The sequence below is a fragment of the Megalops cyprinoides genome, chromosome 16 (genome assembly GCF_013368585.1).
Source record: "Megalops cyprinoides isolate fMegCyp1 chromosome 16, fMegCyp1.pri, whole genome shotgun sequence".
Lineage (NCBI taxonomy): Eukaryota > Metazoa > Chordata > Actinopteri > Elopiformes > Megalopidae > Megalops > Megalops cyprinoides.
The window spans coordinates 3655842-3683012 of NC_050598.1; the positions used below are offsets into that span (position 1 = coordinate 3655842).

Consider the following 27171-nt stretch of genomic DNA (forward strand, 5'->3'; position numbering starts at 1 on the left):
GGTGTGCGTCTTTGTCCGTCTTTGGCTGTGTTTGTGTGTCTGTCTATGAGCGTTAAAGGTTGTGTGCGTATTTGTGTCTGGCTGTGTGGGCGTGTGTGTGTTTGTGTGTGTGTGTGTGTGTGTGTGTGTGTGTGTGTGGGGGGGGGGGGGTTATGAGTATCTGTGATCTGTGTGCCTGTGTTTGCACGCATGTGTGCATGTGTCAGTGACTGTCTGTATGTGTATTTGTGTGTGCGTGTGCCAAAGTCACTGTATAGGTGTGTGCATGTTCAAGTTCAAAGTTTTATTTGTCACATGCCAATGTACAGTAAGCACTGAAATGATGTGTGTGTTTGTCCCACAAATGTCCTGTTTTGGTTAAGGTCAGAAACTATATTAGTAATTACATGACCTACTGACTTCCATTCCAGTACCAGTACCAAGCCCTTCCAGTTTGCATTCATTTTCAGCAGCCTCCAAATGTATTCATACCATTACTGTCATAAACTGCAACAAAATGATGGTTTAACAGAGGTAATGCTGAAGTAAAATAAAATATGTGAAAAGCTGTTTCCAGCACTTTGCCAAGTAAAAGCAAGTTTTATAAATAATCACGTTTTTCAGAGAATGTGATTATCAGATTTCATACCTTAAAAGTGTATAGATATTAATCTGTAAATGCAATCTTACGTCAAGTTTTTCTATTAATGTAAGCTTCTGGAATTTTCTGGAGGCTTCCAACTGCTAGTTTTAATGATTTTATGTAGATACTGCTGTTGATATTAATCTCCGTTGTAATGTGTGATGTAATGTACCTTTAGCTCATTTCCGCTTGGCTTAGGTCTAGAACATAGAGCACTCTAGCACAGGGCATGTTGTGATCTCACCCACCACCCCCCAATCCCCGGCAGGACGATAGGTACTTTCTGAGCGGCTCGTTGGATGGCAAGCTACGGCTCTGGAACATTCCAGACAAAAAGGTAGCGCTGTGGAACGAGGTGGACGGCCAGACACGCCTCATCACCGCCGCCAACTTCTGCCAGAACGGAAAGTACGCCGTCATCGGGACCTACGATGGACGCTGCATCTTCTACGACACTGAGGTCCGTTTCGTCCATCTGCATCTGCATCTGCAGGGCTGCCAGCCGCAGTGGCTCCTGCCACTTCCATAGCCATTACAGCTGCACAGGTCTTCCTGCTAATGACTGTCCATAAGCACCTGCCATTGTTATGTCACTGTCCGAGCAGCCCTTGCAGTGTAAAGTTCACCCAGTTCGGTTTCCCCCTGGTGAGCAGCATGTTTGTATTGCTGCAAACACCATCTGGCTTGAAGGTTGACTCTGCACAGGAGAGGTCTCTGCAAGTTGCTTGGTTAATAGAGGAGCAGAAGTATCAGTGGAGTAGCACTGCAGTGAGCGCCCACTGCACTGTAGTTCACTGTCAGGATGTTAAGCATGAAAAACAGTGGCTCTGGAACGCTAATGTGTCATTTCACCCTGTGCTCTGACAGAGCAAAAAGGTTGTTGCAATGGAACAAGCTTAATAGGCACAATTAGCGATTGCCAAAGTTGGCTGAAAGGGGGAAATAATAAGAAAACAGCCTGGTTATTGAGTATATACCCATTTCAATGTGTTCAATTTTTATGTTGTTTTGATGCATTTTATGGTTTTATACAAACATACAAAGTTTAAAACAATGAAATCACATTTTTCAGTGGTGACTGAGTTTGGTGGCAGGTTTGTGTCACTGATGGTAACAGCAAGACAAAATAAATCTCTGGATGATTGACTCTGATGAAAATTAAGCCTGGTGCCAGAAATATGTGGTTAAAGGATGCTCAAACGAGCAGTTGCGCCAAACTCTTAGTGCATACATCAGATAGTATTGTAGCTGGAGGCCCAATATACTATCAGTAATATTTGTAATTGGACTCACCAGGTCTGAAAACCTGCCAACAAAACAGATGGCCAATTTGCATAGACATGTTAACAGTGATTATGCCTGCTGGATGTAGTAAAATAACGAGCCTAATAATGATTTAAATAATTATTCCCAACTGTAGCTTAGATCTGAACACTGATTTCATTCTTTCAATGTCCTCCTTAAATGGACCCTGAGGGCAGCCACTTTAATGGTTGCCTACATCGGTCTAATATGAGTAGACAAAAATAGAATCAATTTTATGTGTAGCTCTTTGAATCCTTTTGTAATTTTCTCAGTTACAATTTATAGCTGGTGTTGCTGTTTGTCACTTATTCTGTGGCCTGCTTAAACTTCCGTATAGTTGGTAGCAGTGTGGTGCAGTGGTAAGGAGCAGGGTTGCCGGTTTGAATCCCCAAGGGGCACCGCTGTTGTACCCTTGGGCTAGGTACTTAGCCCACATCTACCTCAGTAAATGTCCAGCTGGATGAATGGATAAATAGTCGCTCTGGATCAGAACGTCTGCTTAAATGACTATAATGTAATGGTGTGGTACTGTCAGAAACAGGTCCCCTCACCTCAGTGTAATTCATTTTACTGTACGGCTGCACTGTTGCCAATGTATTGGTTGTATCATGAGGTAGCATGATAAAATGGATGCAGGTTTTTAGTCTACCTTAAATAAAGCTGCATGACTAAAATGTGACAGTGACTAAAGGAGGCTGACTAATTCAAAAAGGCACAGTCTAATTAGCAGGAAGCAGCTGCTGATGTTTGAATCACGTGTATGTCTGCATTGTGTGTCTTGGCTGGGGCTTGAAGTGTAGATCTTGTTGTCTTGAGAGAATGCAGGTGTAGATTTCCCATTTTTTGCTCTCTTTCCACCCCCAGCACCTTAAATACCACACTCAGATTCACGTGCGGTCAACGCGGGGCAGGAACCGGGTGGGCCGCAAGATCACCGGGATCGAGCCCTTGCCTGGAGAGAATAAGGTACCATCACTATCCTTATTACACTATCCTAATCTCAGTGCTGAAGACAGGACTGAATAGAGGATAATCTAAGAGCAAATTAGGTGTCAAACCTGTATTAAAAATGCATTCTGTACTATCTATTTCCTGTTGATCCTGGATCAGAGATCAGCAGGTCAGCACTCTGCATGGTATGTACATCTCTGATCAGATGTCAGCACATGAGAACTCTGATGTGTATAGCACGGACTGAGGACATTGTTTTGACCAAGCAAAGTATTTGCCAAGCAAAAAGTTTTGTTAAACTGGTTAAATTTGCTTTGGTATGTCTGGACATAGTTCCTAGCCATTGACTCTCACTACTTGCTAGAGAAAAAAATTCATGTAGTAACAGTGACCATTAAGGGGCAGAGCTCCATGGAAAGGTCTGTTGAATGCATCCATGGGCCAAGCTCAGTACAGGCAGGTGGTCTGTTATTCAGACACCAGCTCTATTTTAAAGGAGTGATGCAACAGTGAGGTCCGTGATGAGGCCTGTACTGCTGTTACAGCAAATGGCTGCCTATTGAAAATCCAGCACTGTGTCCAATGAGTCGTGACTGTATACAGTATCTAACAGGCAAAAGCCATGTCTGACACACTCTGCTCTGTGTTCCACCACAGATTTTGGTGACCTCCAATGACTCCAGGATCCGCCTCTACGACTTGAGGGATCTGTCCTTGTCCATGAAGTACAAGGGCTATGTCAACAGCAGCAGTCAGATTAAGGCCAGCTTCAGGTCAGAATGTGCCCTTTTCTGAGCTGATCAGCTTTCTTACCGCTGGTATTTTTAGTATGAATGCAAGAAACTGAAAAAGAGTTATCGTCCGTTTTTATTTCAGTCACGATTACTCGTTCATCGTAAGTGGCTCAGAGGACAAGTACGTGTACATCTGGAGCACCTACCACGACTTGAGCAAGTTCACGTCAGTACGGCGAGACCGCAATGACTTCTGGGAAGGGATTAAAGGTAAGGAAGGACCGCAGCACAACCGTGGCCCAACACCACCTGATCAAGCCTGAGTTGTGCATGTGTTTTACCCTGGGGATAGGTAGGGCTTTCCGGTTCCTATGCTAATGACAGTGCAGAAACCATGGTGACACTTCCTTATTTTGGACCCACGTGATGGTAACATACACAAAGGGAAGGAACCTATTTGAATTTAAGCAACTATTATGCATATGTTTTTGTCATTATTATAACTATATCATTATGATTAAGCCAGAAGGCCTCATCTAAGGAGGCCCTCCTAAAAAGACAAACAAGACATGTAGTAAAAAATGTAGTAAAAAATCAAGTATTAAAGTTTATACAGTACACGTAGTGGCAAAACCAAATATGTCCGCATACAGCCCCTGTCAAGCAGCAGCCTGTTCTTGATAATGAACCCTGGCGCTTAGTGTAAGTATATGCAAAGTAAAATCCTGATGTGAAGTCGATCTCCACTGAGCCTTGCACCTCAGTGTAGAGTGGCAGCTTTCCAGGTTTACACAGAGTGTCTTTGTTAATGGATCTGAAAATTCCACAGTGAGTCACTTATCACAAAAACACAGCTCAGTGTCTCCTCTCACCAAAGAGAGAGAGGCGAAGGGCAAGGACAGGCAGAGACAGTTGGTGACAGGTGGCTCAGGTGTGACGTGGCTTGCCGACAGAGATCCGGTTCTGTCTTGCGATGTGCTGACCTCTGACTCATCATGATGCAAGTCATGCTGGCCTGGAGAGCTGACAGCTCTTTCTATAATTTGACATATGAGACAGGGACAGCAGTGTGGTGTAGCTGTAAGGTGCAGGGATTTTAACCCAGAGGCTGCCAGTTTGATTCCTAATTGGGGTGCTACTGTTGTACCTAGGTACTTAACTCAGTTACCCTCAGTAAATATCCAGCTGTATAAGTAGGTATCATATAAACATTGCAATTTATGAGAGCTGTTTGGGTTAAGAGATTAAGCAACAGTAACAGTAAGATGTAATGTTACTTTGGCTTTTAACACTCATGCTTTTAACCGTGTGTGTGTGTCCCCATACTGCAGCCCATAATGCGGTTGTCACGTCAGCCGTCTTCGCACCCCACCCTGGTCTCATCGTCTCGCCTGAAACGGGCAGTGTGGAGAAGTCTGAGGCGGAGTGCAAGAGCTCAGATTCAACCGACTCCGAGACCATACCTTCAGGTAGGGCGGGCATGACTGGGTTCACTGTGGGTACGTCAGAGCAGGTTACAGTAAGGGGCTTTGTCGCCATGGTTTTATGGGATGGCTGTGTTCAGAAATTTTGAAGCGGTGTTCTACACCTGTTACGATTTCAATATCACTATCTAAGCAAATTTGTTCAGCTGTGTAGCAGATGTCAGACTTGTCTGTTCTGGGTCATTCCATTATCAAATCAATCTGCTGTTAAACCTCATCCTGCGTTTATCAAAAATTCCCAAAAAAGTTCTATTTTGTACTTGAGCATCTGTGGGAGAAATGGCTAGTTACTGTGATTTCTGGACCTGAAAGGCCAACACAGGAGACGGAAGTGCTCAGAGTTAACCCGTTTGGACCCCCCACCCTACCATAACACATACATAACCTCATCACTGATAAAAATAGATTTTAAATGGATAGCCTTATATATTTATAAGATTATAAATATGTTTGTTAGTCTGTTATTTTGTTTGAAAACAATTGGTCATTTTTTTGACCTCTGACCTCAATTAATCACAAAAGGCTCTTTCTCTTTTGCATATGTTGTCCGCAAGGCTTAAAAGTGGGGATTGCAATAAACATAGATTGGATGCATTAATATTTAACTTGCTTTATGTTCTGTACAAAACATGAAATTGGTCTTCTTCTTTGGTTTTCCATTTAAAAGAACACACTGCTGTGGTTTCTGTGGCAGTTTTGATTGGTCGTACGCTCGGCAGCAGTTCCAGCCAATTAAACATCTCCCCCCTCCCCGCAGGAGCCCTGAAGACCGATCACACTGAGGTCCTCCTCTCCGCAGACTTCACCGGAGCCATTAAAGTGTTTGTCAACGTGAAGAAGTATTAAGCACAACCACAACTGCCGCCTTCACACCCCCCTACCCTACACCCCCCACCCCTCGGACGTGATGACAGCCGGTGCAGTAGAGTGGCCGTTTGTTCATTCTGGGAGTGACAGTGGTGTGCAATTCTGCCAGCGGAGGGCACAGTTCGATCGGTGAGCAGCCGATCGGGACTGAGCGGATTCCCCTTTCCTGTCGCGGACTCTGCGAAGGGCCTGGAGTCCCCGAACGAGAGGGTGAGAGCGTGTGGGATGGACAGAACACTGACGCTGTGACACATACGTGACTCTGCCTTTTAATCCTTTCTGTTTGGTCGTTTTGTTTTATGTTGATGGTGGAAGGTGGGAAGAGGAGCATATCTTTCACAGGTTTTTCATGTACCTCGTTAAGCCTACAGGAAGAGACGCAGGGGGCCTGTGTTAAGTGCTACTTTTATAAGCATCACCACAGGTCAGGTAAAGTCGGGTCAGACGATGAAAGAGTGGAGGCAGCAAATCGGTTCTACACATAATAGCCACCCTGCCCATCCTCTCCCTCTCCATACAGAACCACCTCTCTTTATACACTGGCTGACCTGCCAGTGGCTTCCTCTTCCATGATGTCAGCCCTGCCTATAACTCTTCTTTCCCTACATCAGCCCTGCCCACCTACAGGCCCACCAGTCACCTCCCTTTTTATACTGTCAGCTCTGCCTTTAACCTTCCTTTAGACACTGGAAGAACTGCCCATGACCTCCCTTGGCACACCCTCAGCCCCTCCCATCTCCTCCCTTTCAATATAGACCAATCAAACACCTTTCTCCACACCGTAAGCACTGCCCATCTCCCCCTTTCCCCATGGTCAGCAGGATACCTCAACCGTACTCTCAGTGTCTGTCACTGCAGGCTCAATATCCTCAATCATCAATTTTGTGTTAATTTCTGAGATTGTTGTAAAAAAACCATTGAACCATTGAGATATATATATATATACATATATATATCATTCATTGTTGAGTTTGCCCTTCATCCAGAGTTTTGCCAAAATACAGCTTGTCACAGCTTGTAAATAGCAGGTAAAGGAGAAGCCAATGACGTAACGGTGAAGGATACTGTGCCTGAAACTCGTTATCGATGGTGAAAGATGTGCCGACTAAGAGAAAATGTACAAAAATCCTCAATAATAAAAGTTATCACCAAAGCCTTGCTGTTCTGATGTTCTGTTGCAGACAGCCTCTATATTTCAGTCTTCAAATTGCAATGCTCATAATGCCAGGAAGGAATAAATTAATATGCAGCCATTAATATACTGTATGTCAGTCAAGGAATTTGCCCGCTGTAACTTTAAGCCTTTTTTGTACTGCTGTGATTCAAGTCATTTATTCAGCACAGTAGTTCAGTGATAGCCAGCAGAGCTTGTGGGCCAAAGATGGGGTTCGCAGGGTATTTTAAAAGGATAAAAACACAGGGCTGCATGGGGAGGTTGCCATGGCGCCTAGGACTACATGATGATGTTGCCATGGGGATACGCTGCAGGAGCAGCAGGAGTTGCGCAAGCTGCGTCAGGGATGATGGATGGCTGCTGGTTGCCCGCTGCAGTCCAAAGTCTTTGCTGGTGTAACTCCTTTTATTTTACCCCAGTCTCAGATCCTTCAATTACAGTCATCTCCCACCTTATTCTTATCACCCTTAATCAGCCTGTAGTTAGGATGTAGCCATGGTTTTGGGCTTCATCCAAGTACAGGCTTTGGTTCTAATGCTCTCCCTCTTCTCTGAATCTGTTCTGTTGTGGAGAATCAATCCACATCTTTCTACATTCCTTAATAATATGAATGGCCTTACGCAGGACCCCTTTTGGCAATCTCCCTCCCTGCGTTTCCTGCTGATCCATCTGTGTTGCAGATCCACTCCTCCACGTCCTCCTTTTGTTTGTGTGTCCAGGGTGAGGGTAAGGCTGTCAAAAACACAGATGCTACCACGATACAACATTTCCGAGCTTCATTAATAATGCATCTGATATTACTGAAATAGAGTGCGTCTCAGAGCTGTCTGTGCTTGTATGATGAAAGTTTCGTCTTTGCGTTCACGTACAACAGTCAACATGTAAATGTAAACAGTCAGTTACTCACAAAAAAGCTTCCCTTTATGTCCACGTAGGGACACCATACACACAACTCACTTTCTAGTGCTGATTGGAATCACTTTTTCCAGCCCCAAACCCAACCTTAATAATGAAAAGTGCTCTATTTTGGGATGTTCAAAACCGAATTGATGTCACATTGAAGTTCAGGATACCAGCATTGTGACGACCCCTGGGGCAGCGGTGCGGGCCAGTGTTCTCTCCCCTGCAGCCTGGGCCTCCCCCTGTCCCGTGTGCCTGTTTGTCTGTCAGCTGCTCTGCCCCATACCTCCAGTGCATGATTAACCAGGCCTGAGCTTCCCCTGCAGTCTGCCTGCTTCCTCTCCCTGATCCCTGCTCTGTCAGATCCCCTCTCTGCTCAGGGGCTCCCGCCAATCAAGTGCTTCCATGTTTCTGTCTCTGGTCCCATCGGTAGAATAACCAGCCAGATCCATTTTGCTGTGAAAAAGTAGAGATGCGAGACAGACTCGTTTGTTGGAGCTTTTGTCCACCTTGCTTGCTGCAGTTAGCAGGACCTGTGTGGCCAAAAGGGCCAGCTTGACCTCAGAAGCTCCCTGTTCTGACACATCGCACACAACAGTTCAGCCTCCCAGGAAACCTTGTCTTATCTGGGGTGACCTCTGTAGTGTGTTTTGAGCTGTTCTACAAGTTTGTCTGATAAATAGATACTATAAAAACTAAGATATGCATGACACTCAGAAGGAAAATGACTGCTAAGCAAGTGTAATATAATGTGAAAGAAGCCTGTTCCCCCAAGCACATCTCAGTAATATATGTAAGCAGATTTCATGTGACTCTTCTGGCTGGAAGGCTGTAGACAGCATGGAGGTCTGAATTTACCTCCTGTTTTTTATGGAGAGGTAATGCACCCTCTCTGCTCCTTTTAAATCAATGTAACAAGCTGCAGAATTGTTCGGAAGTCAGTTCTGTTTGGACAGTTGCCTGAATATTTTTGCGGAGTCGGGCATGGAATGTGTGTTGATTCTTTTGAGCAGTTACGTATATCATACATCCAGTGATCAGAGTAATGGTCTTGCAGCCAATGAGCATGTATGTGCAACTGACATCATCAGAACTCTCTATATTTGACTTGGCACTACCGGTGCAGACCCAACGGTGCACCAGGTGTGACTGCTGTTATTTATGAATATGCTATGTGATAGCTGTGAAAAAGCCTTTTGGAATCACCAACTTACCACAACAAGCTGGAATCACCACACCCCCCCCCTCCCAGACAAATCCAGGAAGTGGTGAAGGTAGGCGTGACTGTTCCTCTGACCCACCTATCCATGATGCTCAATGGCAGCTGTTTTTCACATCTCTCACTGACAACAGTCAGACACAGGCATCAGACAGGTCACTAGGGGGCGCAGATGCAGCAGTGACCTGAGGAACCCTGGCTGACCTGAATCCACCCCAGCCCAGTGGATGAACCCAACGAGGCCCTGCCCCTGAGGATGGGCAGCTGTGAGCCAAAACATGCAGCCCTTTCTCACCACTGTCCTCACAAGACACTGATTCAAGACGGAGGCAGATGACATCAGCAAGAGTCGTTTATTGTAAAGTTCTGGGAACATATTTGCAACAGGTTGATCCAAAGAGGGTTTTAAAAAAAAAACAAAAACAGAAAAATTAAACAAACCGTGAAAGAGAATAAAAACCAAACACAGAAAAAAAAACTGTACAAATAATGTTCAAACCTTTTTTTACTCGACCAGTCCTAGCACTGAGTGAGGCTGTGAGAGGACACAGGAAGTCTGGGGCACCCCTCCAGGGGCATTGTGGGATAGAAGCGCAAGGTGCTCCGGGCACAGAGCACTGACAGAGCAGTCTATGCACACCTGTGGGCTGCTGCAGGGGGGTGGGGAAGGGGTGTCAGTGTTTGCTCTTCTTTGACTTTTTGTGGGAACGATGAGGGGACCTGGAACTCGACCTCCACGACCGTCTGCTTGGCGACGGTGACCGTGATCTCTTGGACTTCTTCGGGGATTTCGATTTTGACCTTTTGAAAAAAGGACATGACATGAGAATGAATTTCACTATGTCATCAAAATACTTGCCACCAGAAAAAAACAGATGTAGTACTAAGTAGCAGCTGGGAATCGGTGTAGTTTTGAGTTCCAAATTTAAAACAAAAAAAAGGATTTTCTGTTAAATTTATGCTGGCTATGAGCTCTTCATTTTAAATATTGACAAAAGCCCCCTGAGGATCTACTACTCATTTTAACCATACTGCCTCTAGTGGGAGGAGGAATGAGCTTGCATCAAGAACAAGGAGAGAGAACTCAAATTCCACTGAAGTCTCCTTGCTTTTGTAGTACTGAGTTGCTTAATAGTTTTATTCCAGCAATGGTGTGGGTTTTAGCCACCTCACCAGGTTTAAATCATTTGTTAACTGATATACTCTGCTAAGCAGACTGCCACTGGCCATCCAACCAGCAGGGGGGGGCGCTCTTACGTGGATGGGGAGCTGCTCCTGTATCGGTCAGTGCGCTCCTCAATGTCTTTGCTGCGCCCATGGTTGCGTTCACGGTCTTGGCTCAGTTCTTTGCTCCTCTTCCTGTCTCTGTCCTTGTCCTTGTCCTTATCCTTGTCCTTGTCCTTGTCCTTCTCCTTGGCTTTGCTGCGCTCCTCCAACTTGTCCTTCTTCTCCTCTTTTTTTGCTCTGTCTTTGGACTTCTGTGTGGGTCTGTCCTTCTTCTCAGGGTCGTCCTTATCAAACTCCTGCAGGGGGAAGAAGGGAGTCATGTGACATCATAGAAGGCAGAATGTCAGATGGAGGCCACTGATCTCCATGGCAGTAGTGCACTTGCTGATTGGTGGAAAACAGAAACAGCAGTGAGAAGACCACCACTAGACCATGTCAACATGTCCATCATCATTGATGAAGCAGCACATTGGCTGGGCTGTGGACCCTAAGGGGCAGGGTGATGACCTGAGGGGTAGGAGCAATGACACTGCCCTGCCTGTGTCATTCGGTATGTATACAGAACAGCAAAAATAAAAACTGTGTCCAATGACACCTTAGGGTCAGTGCAAGTACATTTAGTTAGCTGCCACATGGTAAAGTTACCTAGGGAGACGAGACCACATAGCATTAGACCACATAGCATTAGCAAGCTCCCGAGATTCCCAACAGTTCTCAATTCAACATTTTCAGAAACGGATTAAAGTTGAGCATGTTAGCGTGATTTATTTACCTGGAGTAATACTGTCAAAGCAGGCTAAAGAGTTACCTCGGGTAGATGGATGAATACAGGCTGCACATCAGACAACTATTCTCTGAACAGGTTTTACTCACTCTGGGATTTTCTGTACCCACTAGGTAAACTCAATGCAGACACAGCTCAGGCCACGCCAATTTTTTTTACATGGTGACTATGGCGACACACACACACACACATACACAAATACGTACACATACCTTCTGTAAAAGCCTGTTCCTATAGTGTTCTACTTGCTGCTGAACAGTCTTCCCTGGCTTCCTGGGTCTTTTGCCTGACTCCAGCTCGTCCTGGAATTTCATGACCTTCACCTGTAGGAGGAAAGGAAGGATGCAAAGGCAGCCCCACATATCAGAATTATAATAAAATATGATAAAAAAACTATTTTTTTCCATACAAATCATTACACCCATTGGAGCAAACAGGACACTTGCTTATGGTAGGCATTTTTTTCACAGCATGTCGTGTTTTGCCCGCTGCTGTGACGTGTAAGTGAGTTTAAATGAGTTAAATGTACTGTGCATACTGCTGCTATGCTGGTTGCATAGGCTTGCCTACCTCCAGCTCCCGAAGCTTCGTCCTCTTGCTCTCTGACATTTCAAAATTGCTCACGGAGCTTTTGAAGTCGGCACCGTCGAATTTGGAGGGGCTGGAGGAGTCTTCGTCACTGCTGTCTTCATCAGAGTCCCTGTCGTCATCCTTGGTGTCCGCACTGCAGTGAGAAGACATACCTCAGCAAATTGCAACACCTCAGCAGACAAACTGCCACAGCCAAACCATGACATTCAGAAAATAACAGTTACGCTGATGCACCCAGCACAGAAACTACTATAGATACATCCCTGCACCCAGTGAACCACTATAACCTAACCATTCAGTCTTGAGTGTACAGAGCTGCTCTTAAGACTTCCCTGATAGTTACTTTCAGGGCAAAACTATTTTTTCCACAGTTTAATCCATTCAACATAAACCTCTAAAATGAGCTCAGGTGAGGGGAAAAAATTAATAAATGTACTCATTGTTGGTAGGACCAACACTGCTTACCTAACATTCATATTGTCTTCGGAGTCCTGGTCTTCAAGTGTGTCCCATTTTGATTCAGTGTTTGCTGACGGATCAAAGCACACAGAAGAGGGACGCTTGAATGGAGTGGAGATGGCACTGACTCTGATCTTACAGAGATATACTCAAGACTGACACAGTGCTAGAGGAATCCAATGTGTATTCAAGAGGTAGCCCATTGTATTGTGCTAGCATTCACAAAGAGGTCTCATTATGTCCATGAGCAATCCCTCATTTGGCATCTTCCACAGGTATAAAGGCCTAAAACTCTCTGCTTCAACGAAATACCAACTCTGTATTGTCTCTATCATATGTAAGGTAGTGTTACTCTGTCATAGCTAACCTAACATTTCCTTTTATTTCAAGTTCAAATGTGCACAACAGCAGTGTACAGTTCCTAACAACATGATGATATATGATGTGTTACACACTTATCACTGAACCTGACGGCCATACTGGAAAACGAGACACGAAGACATTACCGTGAGCAGTCTTCTGAAAGAGACTATTCCAGGATCAGGCTTTGAATACTACAGTGAAGAGTCTACTGAAAGAGGCTGACTGCTCTAGGATCACGTGCCGAGACATTTTAGCGAGTGGCCTATTACGGTGAGTGGTCTATTGTGGGAGGCAGAGTGTTCAAGGATCAGACTGTAAGGCCTTGGAGAAAGGCTGCTCCATACCTTGTGGTAGGACTTCTGTGTCGTCCACTCTCTCCCATTTGGACAGGGCCACACAGGCGAGAGGGGGAGCTTTGCCTTTATCAGCGTTCTCCTCCACTGGTGGAAAAACATAAAATCAGCCTGCTAGAGTGCAATATTATAAAATATACAAGAAATTACTTATCACATGGTGTTATACTGTAAAGAACTTATTCATCACAGGACAGCGTTATTCTCTATCTGGATTTTGTTCTGGTACTACTAGGAACAAATAATTTATGCCAATTAGTCAAGTCAATCAATCAATGTATTTGTTACAAAGCACATTTCAGTGGTGTATGGAGTGAAAAAACTTGAGAAAAGTTGAAAAACCCAGAGAGAAAAAAAACAACTCACAAGGCATCCCGTCGATATCATCCATTGTGTCACCAAGGGGTACGCCATCGATGTCATCCACAGGCACTCCATCCAGGGAGGCGGGGTCCCAGGGGTGGCTGGCCATGGGTGAGCCATCCACATTCTCTAAAGGCACCCCATCCACATCCTCCATGGGTGCCCCGTCCAGGTCAGGAGACTACATATCCCATAAGCACAAATCTCCATTTGAATATCCACCCAGTGCTGAACAATACATATCCCATAAACACAAATCTTCACTTGCGTATGACTTCAAATCTAGAGACTACATATCCCATAATCCCATATCAACATTAGAATATCCATCCACATCTGAGGACTACATCCTACTCTATAAGTAAGCATCTCTATTTTATCGAGCCTACTACATTGGGTGTCAGTGTGAAATTTGGTTAAGGGAACTGGATGTGTGATCAAATGGCCATATGTCTGTCTGGTAGGTGGGTCACTGCTCTGGTTGCCCTCACAGCAAGAGATGTGTGCACAGGGCAAGAGGTATCCACTGCACCAACAGTAATGAGAAGGGAGAGTTTACCTGTGACCTCACAATCACTGTCTCTCCAGTTTACTTCTGACCTCACAATCACTTTGCCCCATCCTAAATCTGGCCTCACAATCACTTCCTCTCCAGCTTACCTCTGATCTTGCAATCACTTCCTCACCAGCTTTGACCAGGCCCAGGAAGATATTCTGCAGCTGGATCAGGTAGGACTCTGGGTAGATGGCCCAGTCTTCCCATGCCCGGAAGCACCACATGACCTTTTGCTGGTAACATGAGACAGAGAGAAAAAGTAGTCAACCAGCTCAATCCACCACTACCTCAGAAATACAAATGAACACAGCTTCTCATACACACAGGGCTGAAGCAGCTTACTTTGAACTGTTCAGCCTGAAGCCTTGCCTGAACATTCCGGTACGCCTCGCTGATGTCACCGAATATCTGGGGCAGCTTGGCTTCAAAGCTGATGGAAGAAACGGGTATTTAGTTCCACGCATCAGAGGGGCTCCATTAAAAACTTTGTAATGTTTAAACTGAAGAGGAAAGGTAGTGAACATGCTTACTATTTCCGATAGTAGGACGCATTGGCCACCTTGGCACTTGAGTTGTACAATATATCAGATACCAAATATAATCTTGCAATCTGTGGAGAAAAAGAAATACATGCTGGAAGTGAAACCATGGACTGTATTATACATGCGAGGACTCTGGTTTGTTCATCACTGTTCCCCTGACAGTAAACAGCAGTGGAGGACCTCTGCCTTTGGCCACTTTTAATGAAGGTGAATTAACTGAGTTTTATCCACTGAGGACAAGGCAGCAATGGTTAACAGTTTTATAGGGGATGTTGAAGGAGGCATCTATGACAGCTGAATTTTCCCTCCAGAGCGGGCAGGCCCCCACCTTCTTCTGCAGCGGCGTCTGGAGGAGGGATAGGGACTCGGCAATGCACCCTACCACCTCCTCCGCTGCCTCCGCTCGCTCCAGGCAGAACACCATGGCGTCGCCGATGTCGTCCCTGCGCGGAGTCAGCGTCCGCAAGATGTTCTCCAGCCGGTCTCTGTGCCTGTAGGACACACGCATATGCACACGTACACGCATACAAATACATACACACACACACAAGGTGAGAGGCATTCACTTAGCTGGACATCACTACAAATACAGGTACATGATGATGTGCAGGGAGGAAATGTCTGCCCCTATTTTCAGTAATGAAACACTCTCTATGCTAAATGCTACTGCCTTCCATGGCCCTGTAAACAGCAGTCCGGAAAAGCAGAGCATGAACATGCACATACAAGCCTCATCAGATAGAACAGTAGGCACAGTTCCACCGCTGTATGCACCAGTGCAAACAGACTACACACTCATGCACGCATTGGCTCTGATAATAAACTGTTACTCAAGCTCCAACTATCTCTGGTTCGGCCGTTAAGTACAGAGTCCCAGTCACACACAGTGACCCCGACAGGCACTCACTCCGCCTTCAGCTGGCCCTTCTTCAGCTCCTCCTCCTCCTCCTCTTCCTCGCGGTTGTCCTCAGCTCCATGCAGGTAGGGGTTCAGCAGGGGCGGCCGCCAAATGGAGCCCCCGCGGAACATGCGGAAGTCTGCCGTCCTCCACTCATTGGGGGACTCGCCCTGAGACACAGGGAGAGAGACGGAGAGAGGGCTTATCACTAGAGCTCCTTCTAGTCTTAATAAGGGAGAGTGCACTGAAACTACCACAACTGCTCCCCATACTATTACGTAGAGACTGTGCACTGGAATTATTGCTAGTGCTCCCCCTACTGTTCAGGAGGAACAGTGAACCGAAATGATCCCTAGTTCTCCCCTAACTGTTAACAAGGGAATGTTTACTGTCACCATTACTGGTGCCTTATTTAATTAAAAAAAAGAGACATTAAAAGAAACTACTTTTCTTTACTTAAACGTTTATTTGAGTTGCACTGGGAAACGTTGGGTATATTGGGTTGTCTTTATGATTATGGCAAGCGTAATTTCGATGTCAGCTCTATACCTTCCACTATACCTGGATTTTATCTTATACAACTACAATTAAGTACCAACACAATTAATTTCTCAACTACAGCTGGGAGCTACAACAGGACCTCACCTACAAACCTCACATCTATTCAAAACCGAGTTGTTTATCTTCCAGTATTTTACAATTTTTAAGATCTGAACTATTTTTAAGATCTGAACACTATGGCATATATAAAGTGAACACTTATAAAACCCACTGTATAAAAGCAAAGGGTCAATAGTGAAAGGTCATGCACTCAGACAGAATCAGCCAATCACCTACCTGGAGTATGGAGTACAGCTTCCACCTGTAGTATACATGCGCCTGGCTCTTGTTGTCAAACAGAAACCTGAAACCATTTTGGGAAACACTGAAGTGAGCGAGTGCCGTTTCAAATCGGGATGGGCAAGGAGGGGGACCAGCACGGCCACCTGTGTTCTCACCTGAAGTCTGGGTTGCTCTTCTCATTGCTCATGATGATGGCTTCAAACATAGGCCCCTCCCGCACCACAAACTCAATCATTCTGTGGATGAGCCCTAAAAGGTTTCTGGAAGAAGAAAGCAGACATGAGGGGTGTGGTTACTACATCCCACCCCGCCACGCACCCTCCCACCCTCTTCTTCTCCCACTCCTCTGGCCTGGCTCAACGCTCTCTGCACACCTTGTCTACTCTCTCACCTCCCTCTGCTAAACCTGCCAGGTGGTGGACACAAGCAGCACACTGCCTGAGCTGAACTGGGGAGGCAGTCTGTCTATTGTCTTAAGGTTTGGAGGTCGTGCAGTGTTTCTGAGCCCTGGAGGGGAAGGGAGACAGCCCTTTGCTTCCTAGATCAGCTTCATGTACGGAAAGGCTGCTGTGGAGACAACATTATTACTACTATTAACTACTACAGGCTTAGGTCTAAACTGAAGTCGTTCAGGTTTTTCCTGCCTATCTGCTGGGTTGAAAATGTGCCCATGCCCGTGCCCGTGCCCCTGCCCCCCCACCCCCTAGAATGAAACAACAGACCCAGTAGCAAGTTCTGGCACTAAAGCAGCTCTGATATCTTTTGTCCCTCTGCTAAAACACAGTAACACCAAGACTTGAGCCAGCTCTTGGACGCATTTTTAGCTAACAAAATATGTGCAAACAAAAATTCATGTCATTTCACCTCTAACTGTAACCATCAGTTTGCTGTGAGTACATTCATACTGTCCATAATGACATAGGTGTTGGGGCAACTAGGCGAGGGGTGGCAGTTCCAAAAATCAGAGACTGGCTATGCAAAGGGCCCCTCAGAAGAGAAACACAGCACCCCCTCACCCCCCAACCCCCCAAGAGGCAGAAGGCCCCAATTCTCTGAGCAAATGTATTATTCAAAATGACTTTTAAAAGACTGCAAATGGCCCAGTGCTCTTGGGTAACAGTGGGGCACACAAACAGCAACTGTGACAAAAGACCCAGGAAGCACATAAACTCTCCTGGCAGGAGTTGCCTATGAGTGCTGATACAGGACCAGGACCAGATCCGCTGGTAAAGGTCAAAATTGTGATTGGGCAACCTGGTCCTAGACAAGCGCTCATTGCCAACTTCTGCCTCATGCCAAATAGATGAGGGCTTTGGCGTAAACCATCAGGCCCTCCTCGTCGGCTCTACACCGATCAGCCGGTATTGCTCGTAGGACTGGGGCACTTCTGGTCACATGGGTCTCTGTCCTTTCAAATGTGTCGTGACAGTGGCGGGGTCAGTCGTAGTAGCAGTAGTAGTAAGAATGGAGAGAAAGTGTACCTTTCTGTCGGGATAACCACTTTGACTACGGCCTCGGACAGAGTCTGTTCGTGAAGTCAAACCAAATAGTGAAGATATAAAGAGAGTGAGTATTTACAGGTGACACACTGCAGACTGCACACAGCACAGTAAATGATTACAACTGCACAAGCAATCGTATACAACAGGGAAATGCACTCACTGAGCAACTCTACGCTACGTCATTTAGACTTGTACAGTTACAACAGGGCCCCCACACATGCCCCCCTCCCTCCCCAAAATGTACAACTGTTACAACAAAAGTGGTGAAAAAGTCAAAACAGCTCTAACTGTCCTCATGCTTGACTGTGACACTACATGAAAACACACGGATAGCCCCATCTGGCCTCTACAGAAAAACTTAAAATGAAAATGATCAACAGAGCTGTGCTTAAGCTGAACCACCCCCCCCCCCCCCCCCCCCAAGCCCTGGAGACGGTGCTGTGGTGCACCCCGGCGCCTAACCTTTTCGAACTCCTCCTTGGAGCGGTTGAGGGGTTTGGTGAAGTCGTTGCGGAAGCGCTCTCGGGGCTGGGCATTGAAGGGCAGTCCGGATGGTGGTGGGGGCGTGGACGTCTTCAGCACCCCGATGGGGGTGTAGAGGGGCTGGGGCGGGATGCGCACCGCCTTGCCCCAGCCCAGCTTCATCTCAAAGCCCATCACCATTTTGCCTGCGAGAGACACCGACATAACCGTTACTCTGACGGCAAAACCCAGGCCTGCGTACGAAACACTGCAGCAAAAAAAAAGACCATTTAACCTGCAAGGACAGGAACTTGTAACCATTTTACATTACATTACATTTCTATTGTTTGACAGATGCTCTTATCCAGAACAAATTACACAGTGTATCTAATCAAGCAGCATGAAAACCTGCACAAACAGAACACCACTAACCATACATGAACATGTGTCAGTACTAAGCACTGTGCTGCGGTCACAAAATGTGTACCATGGCTGACACGGTTGACAGGTTCTACCCGCCCTGACAACCCATATCCATTGTACTTTCCAATGGCAAAAACCGTAAAAATAACAACCAATAACCACTTCAGTTGCAGTGACCTCAGCCCTTCTCACAACACAGCAGAAACAGAAAGACCAGTTCCGCTGTCCATCCCACATCCTGATCGTTTGTGATCAGATTACAAATATAGCTCTTCCAGTCCTGCAGTGGGGTTCCAGCAAACAGAACTGAGTTACATTCTTGCTAATGTTCCAGCTTCCTGTATAGTTACAAAGAGACAAATTAAGTTGCAGCACGTCCGACAGGAAAAAAAAACATTGTTTCTGGTAATTAAGGCACTTAAAAGATGTTTATTTAACCGTCTGCAGTGGCGCTCTCGATCTGAGATTTAAGGGCTTTCGTCAAAAATAAATGATTACGCTGAAACGCTGTCATTCATCTGAAGTGCTATTAAGACCACGGCTTATTTTTGGCTGCTGCCAGGCTTTTTCATTTTTCATTTTGATGGAAACTTTATTCATTATTTGCGGTTGAATACATAACAATAACCGTGGGGAAAATGAACATTTTATGAGTCCAATGCAGTGCTCTTAAGCTTGGAAGGGAATGTGGGGTTGGGTCATGCCTTATGCCAATGGTCTCAGGGATTTGCTGTTGGGTGGTACAGGGGTAAAAGTAGCCAGGGCAGGGCTTTGAGGGAGAGGGTGAACAGGCGTTAGGGGTTTAGGCATAGAAGTACATGCTATTTTTCACATTAGAAGTCCCACAGTGCAACAGGAGGCATCCTCCTGACACTCTTGGAGTAACTCAAACCACCACAATGCTAGGGGGGCCTGAGAGTGGAGCGACAAGTGGACCCTGGCCAACCCACCCCTATCCCCAGCAGGACAAAGCCAGTCCCTTCCTCAGGCATGGGCTCCTGGTCGCGGTCAGCAAGCTGCACAGCTGGTTTCGACCCACCCACAGCTTTTATCACACAAGCCACTCGGGAGCCCAAAATGGAGGGCAGCCCGTCCAAGCGCCCCTGTTCTGGGCCACTCACCGTCCAGCGCCGCCAGCGCCCTCTCCGCGTCCTTGCGTGTCATGAACGCGACGAAGCCGCGGTTGGTGACCCGCGTACGCTCGTCGTCCGTCCGCGGCCACATGATCTTGACGCTGGCCAGGGGCCCGTATTTCCCAAACTCCTTGCAGAGCATCTCCTCATTCATCTGGACACAGAGGGGAGGGAAGGGTGACCTTTTAGGTCCTTCCATCACGTGCAAATTCACAATGCTCCAGTAGAAAAAACTGTTTCTGCACCACAGTAAGTGTTCCTCTTCCTTACAGAGTGTGTTACCAGTTCACAGACCAATCAATACCCTGTTCCTTCTTATTTGTGTTTTAAGTTGATCTGCTGTCTAGTATCAAGCTGAAAACACCTGGTCACAGGAAATGAAATACTAGTTCAATTATCTCAATATTGTTAAACCGAGGGGTAGAACCCTACCCTCTGAAACACTTTTAGAACCTCGTCTCGTTGCTAAGAGCTGCTACATGGTTACCTCTCTGTGCAGGACTGTAATCAGAACAGCCTACCACAATCACCATGTCTGCTTTACGTTTGGGTTAATGCATCTCTCACAGATCCTGCACCTCCCTATCTTTGGGTTAACGCGTCTCTCACAGATCTTGCACCTCCCTATCTTTGGGTTAACGCGTCTCTCACAGATCCTGCATCTCCCTACCTTTGGGTTAATGCATCCAATGTAGAGATTTGTAGTGTTGGGCATTGCAGGGTCATCATCAAATACTGGAAGGTGTTAAAAAAAGGCAGAATAAGACCATCAGAATAAGCCATTACATTTTACTCTTGAGTAATTAGGACTAAAAGCACACATTCAACATCAGGCAAACAAACACTATGCAATATAAGGTATACACAAAAATAAGGCCGAATGAGATGTGCACTGACGGGCAATGACCAAAGCACATGGGTGAATGTGGTTGACTCCTGACAACCGCAAGAACTCGGAACTGTTAGAGATGACAGCCAGGATCTCCACATAGCAGGAGCAAATAAAATCAGTGGGATTTAAAGCAGGAGCAGCTGCACACTGCGCAGTAAAATAGAGCATGCAATTATCCAATATGCATTAAGAAGGATTTGGCGGCGAGTAATTAAGCCGTACAAGAGCTGGGGAGGCTGGCTCGGAGCTCAGACCTTATCCCGATTTCTGCAGTGTGGAGCTGAGTGTATCCACTGCACAGGCCGTCTATTGCAGAGAGATTACCCACAATCCATCTCTTTTAATGCCAAGCTGGGAGGTTGGGGAGTGCAGTTTTTTAAGCGTTTCTGACATGGACCAGCTGGAGTCAGATCCTACCATAAGGACCGTGAATAGGTAATGCTGGTAATGTTCTGGAGAGTGCACTTCAAGCACACTCTTGAAAACATAAGCAAGGCAACGCAGTTAATTCACTGGCAATCCCCAAGCTGTGGAGGTTCCAGCACTGGTTCGTTTGTGTTGGCGTTGACCAACCAGAGCTCAAAGTCAATCATCCTATGGTAAGGGCTTTGCATGGGAGGGGCTGCAAGAGAAAGTTCTTACTCGAGCGTCGCGAGGTGGGCGTGTCCAGGTCAGTGAAGCCTCCGGGGTCGTTTTTCTTCCTCTTGTACCTCTCCTCTCGCTCCTCCTGTATCCTAAACACAGAAAACACACCCTCATTCTACAGCTCAAACTGATCTCTTCCAAACAGATGTCAATCACATGTTCCTCACATTTCAATCAATGAAACATAAAACTGTTACAGCACAAGGCTATCACTGTCATAAAGCGATGCACAGATAACTTTTTCCAGAGGGAGTCAGGACACCCAGAAACTCCACAGCCATATGGGGGTAAAATGGGACAATTCTGTGGGATGGAAACTTAACAGTGCAACAGAGACATAAGATGGCTTGCGACTTGACAATATCAGTTCACTGCACAGGTCCAGAGACGATCAAACATACTGCTTCAGCTCTTCCTTAAAGAGTTCAAGGTTGCTCTTTTTCTTCTCCTCAGTCTTCTTCTTGACAATCTGTAACCGCAAAATAAAAATGCGTTACTATGCTGCACAGAGGATCCTTTGTATTTGCACGCCCTTCCCTCCTGCGATTGTCTCTCAGTCTAACGTACAGGTTTCTTCTCCGCTGGCGGCGTTGACAACACATTCTGAGGCAGTGGCGTGAATTTGGTGGCGGGTCGGTAGAGCTTGCTCTTCTTCACCTCTGCAGCCTCTTCCTCTGTTTTCGGAGAGTAGAAAAACAGATCTGTTAAACCCAACCCCCTGCAGCACCAGTATGCGGCAGCTCAAGTGGCCGCTGGATGGAGTCTTCACTGACCTTTCGTGGCATTGACAATCCCCCCACGCACAAAAGTCTTCACCCCGCTCTTCTCGTTGCCATCGAATGATGCCAAAAACTCTTCAAAAACCTCGGCTGCTTTCTCTTCTTCCTGTTAAAAAAGAAAAAAAGATTTCAATTATGGCGTCCCATTCTTCTGTTTGATATCCACGGGGCAATGTGGGCAGCTCAAAGCTGTAACAACAGTGCCACTGCTGGGATTTGAACCAGCAAACTTCTGGTTTAAAGTTCAGCTCCACAACCACAACGAACAGGAAAAACTACGGGCTATGAACGCCACCTGTTTCTCTACTCTGGTCTCATAAGTGCAAAAGGGACCACACCACCTTACTGCCAGGTCTAATAATTAAGAAAGAACCATTTCTGGGGTAACAATATTACACAACAGGTTAATTCAAAATCCTGCCCTTGGAGTGGCACTCAACATATCATCTCTGGGGTTGAATGCTTCGTCAGCATACAGTCCTTAAGTTAGGGTAACTAAATCATTTGAGCATTATGGCTATAACTGTGATATGACTAATCATGTTGAACAGGGCCAAGCCACAACAACCAAAGCTAAAGCTATGCTGCACAATTGAGCTCCCAATCACCACCATCTGAACACTCTGTGAGAGTTCCCTTCCCTCACCCAAATAAATATGACAATGACACACAGACCCAGCTCAGTTAAAGTATTGGAGAATGAGGTTCTTCAAATAACACATTTAACATATTACAGTATGTTACTGTCATTTAGCTCTTTTCCAGAGCAAACATACACAGGTAACAGTTTTATTTATTTCTACAGCTGGATATTTAATGAGGCAATGGCAGGTTTAGTACCTCGTCCAATGGTACAACAGCAGTGCCTCAGTGGAGAATCGAACCAGCAACCTAGTTGCAAGCGCTGCTCCTTACCACTACACCACACTGCTGCTTATATGGTGATATGCAAACTATCCATGACTAACAAAGAAATAACCTCACACATTAATTAGGAGGTATTAACACTTATCTTTGGTACTGCTTTCTAGGAACATAATAAGTTATTGGCTATTATAGTGGTAGCTCCTAGTGATATCTGAAGATTTATGAAACAAATGTGTGTTTTTGAAGCGAAGCAGGGCCATAAAAAAAACTACATTCTTTTTTTAGCAGCATCATGTATGAAACATGGACACAGAAGCATCTTGGCCTCTGACTGTGTGACTCCTCAAGTTAGAAATGCCTGACCCCTGTATGTCACAATTCCAATTAATTCCACCAACCTTTAATTCAGTGTGCAACAGCTCAGCATTGGCAACGTGACTGCTATGTCAAAATCACAGGTTTCCAGTTGGCTCCGTGAAATATCTGTATAGTATTAAAACTGGTAAGCAGAAATCTGTGGGAGAGATGCCTTTTCTAAATGCAATCACAACTGCACTTTGACTCCTGGAGTTCGAGCGAATACAGCTATGGAATTTAACGACGTTGTAACACCATGCCATGAGACACGGACTATCAACGTCAATGAGCGCGCATCGGGTCTGGAATTTGTTGTATGCTTGCTGACTGCGAATCGCGTTCCAAAAAGGGCCGTGTTAAACAAACGTAGATCGTAATTGGCTGACTGCCCCTAAGAGTTGAGTAGAAGGCGGTCATGTTCCTGGAAAGACGTGCTTTTATTTCTTTCATTATAACGAAGACCTCCTTTTTAATGACTCTTTTTTAACGCTGACCACCATGACACTGTACACCAATTAAGATACACATTATACCTTAATCTAAACATAATATCTTACTTATCCTACTCACTAATCTATCACAGTTAATACTACGTACTGTAACTTAATAAGCGTTTATGCCGTTTTAAGAATAAATAATAACATCAAGAATGTTTGACACCACAACATTTGTGAACACTAACGAAGCTACATATGATACCTCAACATTTCTGAATTACGGAACAACCAGGCTGCATTTACTTACAGGCATATTTATATCTATTTATTTGAAACATAACTGATATCAGTTTCGGTTTATCTTACTTAGAACGTATCTTTTTATCTTACTCAGTAATATGTACCTTTTAATACTACTGTATTTTAATGTGTTTATATCACTTTTAAGAATAAATACTGAACTCCAAGAATGTTTGCCTGCTGTGTAAAATTTACAATTCATTAAAAATGACCTGTGTGAGTGCGTCGATACTCAAACTGAAGAACTATCTATATCCCAAACTTCAGCTATGATTATACGCTGGGTGACAACTGACAACCTTAAAGCGAGCACCGAATAACTTATTTATATTTACACACGTAAAGTGCCCCTTCCATTCCAGCTACGTGCAAAAGCCCGCATGGTATTAAGAGTAGCGGTTAGACTGACCGCCCCCCATAGCCAGGCCAAAACAGACAGGCTACAGCTATATTTCCACATTTTACCTTAGACTCGTCGGATGAATCTATAGACTGAGGATCAGCTCAAATGTGTCTGCTGTAATCAAGTGACACTGATCGGCAGAGAGATGGCGCAAAATTGTGGATAAGAAAGAAAAAACTTACCTTTTTCTTCAGCTCTTCCTGTTCTTTCTTGGTTAGTGTCCTCTTGGCCCCAACATGTTTCCCTTTTTTGTCAGCCATGTTTCCACTACCAAATGAGATTTTTTTCATATATTAACATTTCAAAATACACGTTGGTGCTTGCAATGTTAAATTGCTAACCTAACTAGTTAACTATCCAGCAAGCGGGGTGGGGGCGTATCTCACACGTGCATGAAGTTATTTGGCTGGCAAGCTGGCGATTCACTGTGCATCAGTCTAACCTCACCAGCAAACCAAACCCCAAAACCTTTTCTTTCTTTCACGTTAGCTGCACAATCTAATGGAAAAGCATTTCACTGCGAGTGAATTTAACAAGCCGGGTAACTAGCTATTTAAGTTTAGGCTGATGGACCCGGAGGTTTAAGTAGCTATTTAACGTTATCTTTACCCACCTGTGGCATTATGCAGCTCGCTAGACGCTCAAGAAACACCGATTTCGTGAGCTATATGGAGAGGTGTTTGTCAGCCTGGCCCTCAGCATAGTGACAGTACTTGTCCATCACAATGCTTTCGCCCTGCACAGGCTTCCCACCGAGTATACCCAGCTGGCTACCAACACACAGCACAATCGAGCTTGCAGGCTGATGAAAAGCTTGCTTGCTATGTACTCATATGTGGGGGGTTTCAACTGGAGTAGCTGGCTGGCATAGCTAACACAGGAAAACCAAGTTGATTAGCTACTAGCAAGCGCGATGCTATTCGATCTAGCCAGATATTTGCAAAGAGCTAACACTAGCTACCAAAGCAAACTACTGCTGAGTAGTCACAGCGTAGATAGGGTGCCTTGGCCAAATCTGAGTTGATTAGCTAGGTAGTTAGCTATTAAATACGAGTGTTTTCACCTAGCAAGCTAGCTAACGCGGTAAACTGTTTAATTTCGCCCAAGCTAACGTTATTTCTGGGATGATACCTAACATCTTGCTACAGTGCTGTCTGCTTCATTTAGATAATATGCTTTTCAGTGGATATTGCGATACATGCCTTAATGTTGGCACAGTAAAACAGACTTACAGATTTGTTACCAAATGTCGAATAACGCACAAGACGTTTGTTATTGATCCGCCATGTTGAGTTTACTGAAATGTATGAGCCATGATCCAGTCCCGTAGTAGAGGATCTGGAACCACCAGAAACTCGCGTTTTAATTGGTCCTCAGCAGACATCGTGTATTTCATGGGTTAACATTCTTATGTGGCAGAATTTTAGGGTAACAGCCTTTTAACGATGTATTTTTGGTTTTCTGCTTGAAAACGTAAACAGACCTTTACGCAGTTTACTTAATCAACATGGTTGTGGTTAAAGGAGGTGTTTTCCAGTGCAATATCTGCCATGGACCTCCTCTCCACTTTTAACTGTAACTCATGTGCACATATTGATCTGTGCTTGCCACCACACAGTAAATACCTATTAATGGGGGATGTCATCTTTGGATATCAATGGTGTCGTTCCACTGAATATTTTTGTTTATATGCTTGTTGTTATTTAATTTTTCCCCTTATGTACTCACAAACCCTTTCCCCATCACCCCACCTCATAAAGTCACCCCATGTGGGGACATGGCCACACAGAAAGCCAGTTTTCACACCCTCCTGTGCCACAGACTGTGTATAGTGACTACAGTATCTGAGCATCTGAGTACACTTCTTCCACTAAACCAAGGCTCTCTGTGACAGCCTCTACTTTTCTCTGCCAATGTCACTGCTGTGCTTGACATACTAAAGTCCCAGATCCTCATGGCCATCCTGGTAAGCATGAGAATATCCTAAGATGGTCTGTTCCAAAAAGGCCACTTAGCCCTTCACACTTTCTGTCCCTCAGGACTTATTGCTTGGTCCTCTTCTATTTTCCCGTCAATCAAATCACTTGGAACTGTTGTATCTGCCTGTGGTTATTCCTGTCATTGTTATGCTGATGCTATGGGGCTACTTCTTTCCTACCCCCTCCCACCTGCAGTATTCTTCATGCATTACAGTGTACCTCACAAAGCTTACACTTCTCACCATCCTCTCAGAATCTCTGGACAGTTCTGTCTGTCAGAGAGAGTGTCACCAGCTTTACAGTCTCCCCTCCAAAAACACAAGAATTCTCCATCCATTAACCACCTTCTCATCCCCAGATAAGAAACACTACTGCTAATGCTAAGTATTACAAAAAACACAATACTAATATTTATTATGCTCGCTTGGTTAAACTTATAATTCATAGGTTGAAAGTTAAGATCGATAATACAATTGACGTCTTACCCGTCTATTACATTTCCCAGCTACATGTCCTCTTGGCATGGGCAAACAAGTTTATATGCTCATTTCTTGAATGGGACGTATTTTTACACATGCCCCTCCTCGTCGGATTTTTAACCAATAGAATTGCACAACCTTAACAAGCTAAAGCCAATGAAAACGCGAATACTAGTTGGTTCTTAGTGTACCGACTTTGGATAAAATATTAGCGCTTGAAAGTACGCTTCGGGTACTTTCTGTTTCCAACCACCGATCCAAGATCAGCTCATCCAACC

The 27171-nt window shown here is 45.2% G+C and overlaps 2 protein-coding genes across 3 annotated transcripts in view; one reads left to right on the top strand and one right to left on the bottom strand.

Moving 5' to 3' along the window:
* wdr44 (WD repeat domain 44) overlaps positions 1 to 7109 on the top strand; it is a 28249-nt gene extending 21140 nt beyond the window's left edge. Inside the window, exons 15-20 of the mRNA XM_036548887.1 lie at positions 891 to 1082; positions 2792 to 2893; positions 3536 to 3651; positions 3755 to 3882; positions 4944 to 5081; positions 5854 to 7109. Of these exons, the coding sequence (XP_036404780.1) occupies positions 891 to 1082; positions 2792 to 2893; positions 3536 to 3651; positions 3755 to 3882; positions 4944 to 5081; positions 5854 to 5942 (765 nt within the window). The 3' untranslated portion in view covers positions 5943 to 7109. The remainder of the gene's footprint in view (positions 1 to 890; positions 1083 to 2791; positions 2894 to 3535; positions 3652 to 3754; positions 3883 to 4943; positions 5082 to 5853) is intronic.
* Positions 7110 to 9917: 2808 nt separating this feature from the next.
* Positions 9918 to 25727, bottom strand: LOC118791364 (U2 snRNP-associated SURP motif-containing protein-like). 2 transcript variants are annotated; one of them, XM_036548706.1, is made up of 24 exons: positions 25668 to 25727; positions 24618 to 24702; positions 22066 to 22177; positions 21860 to 21966; positions 21694 to 21761; positions 21290 to 21381; positions 20426 to 20490; positions 19744 to 19909; positions 18200 to 18405; positions 17717 to 17760; positions 16391 to 16495; positions 16230 to 16296; positions 15402 to 15562; positions 14823 to 14985; positions 14483 to 14562; positions 14295 to 14382; positions 14057 to 14185; positions 13400 to 13577; positions 13025 to 13120; positions 12324 to 12387; positions 11838 to 11991; positions 11480 to 11590; positions 10514 to 10779; positions 9918 to 10057 (listed from the first exon to the last, which is right to left on the bottom strand). In XM_036548706.1, exons 2-24 carry the CDS (start codon positions 24693 to 24695, stop codon positions 9931 to 9933), a joined length of 2727 nt encoding a protein of 908 aa, XP_036404599.1. In that variant the 5' UTR covers positions 24696 to 24702; positions 25668 to 25727; the 3' UTR covers positions 9918 to 9930. The 2 variants fall into 2 exon arrangements, with proteins under 2 accessions (XP_036404599.1, XP_036404600.1); XM_036548707.1 differs by lacking the exon at positions 25668 to 25727 and adding an exon at positions 25049 to 25103.
* Positions 25728 to 27171: the final 1444 nt, after the last annotated feature.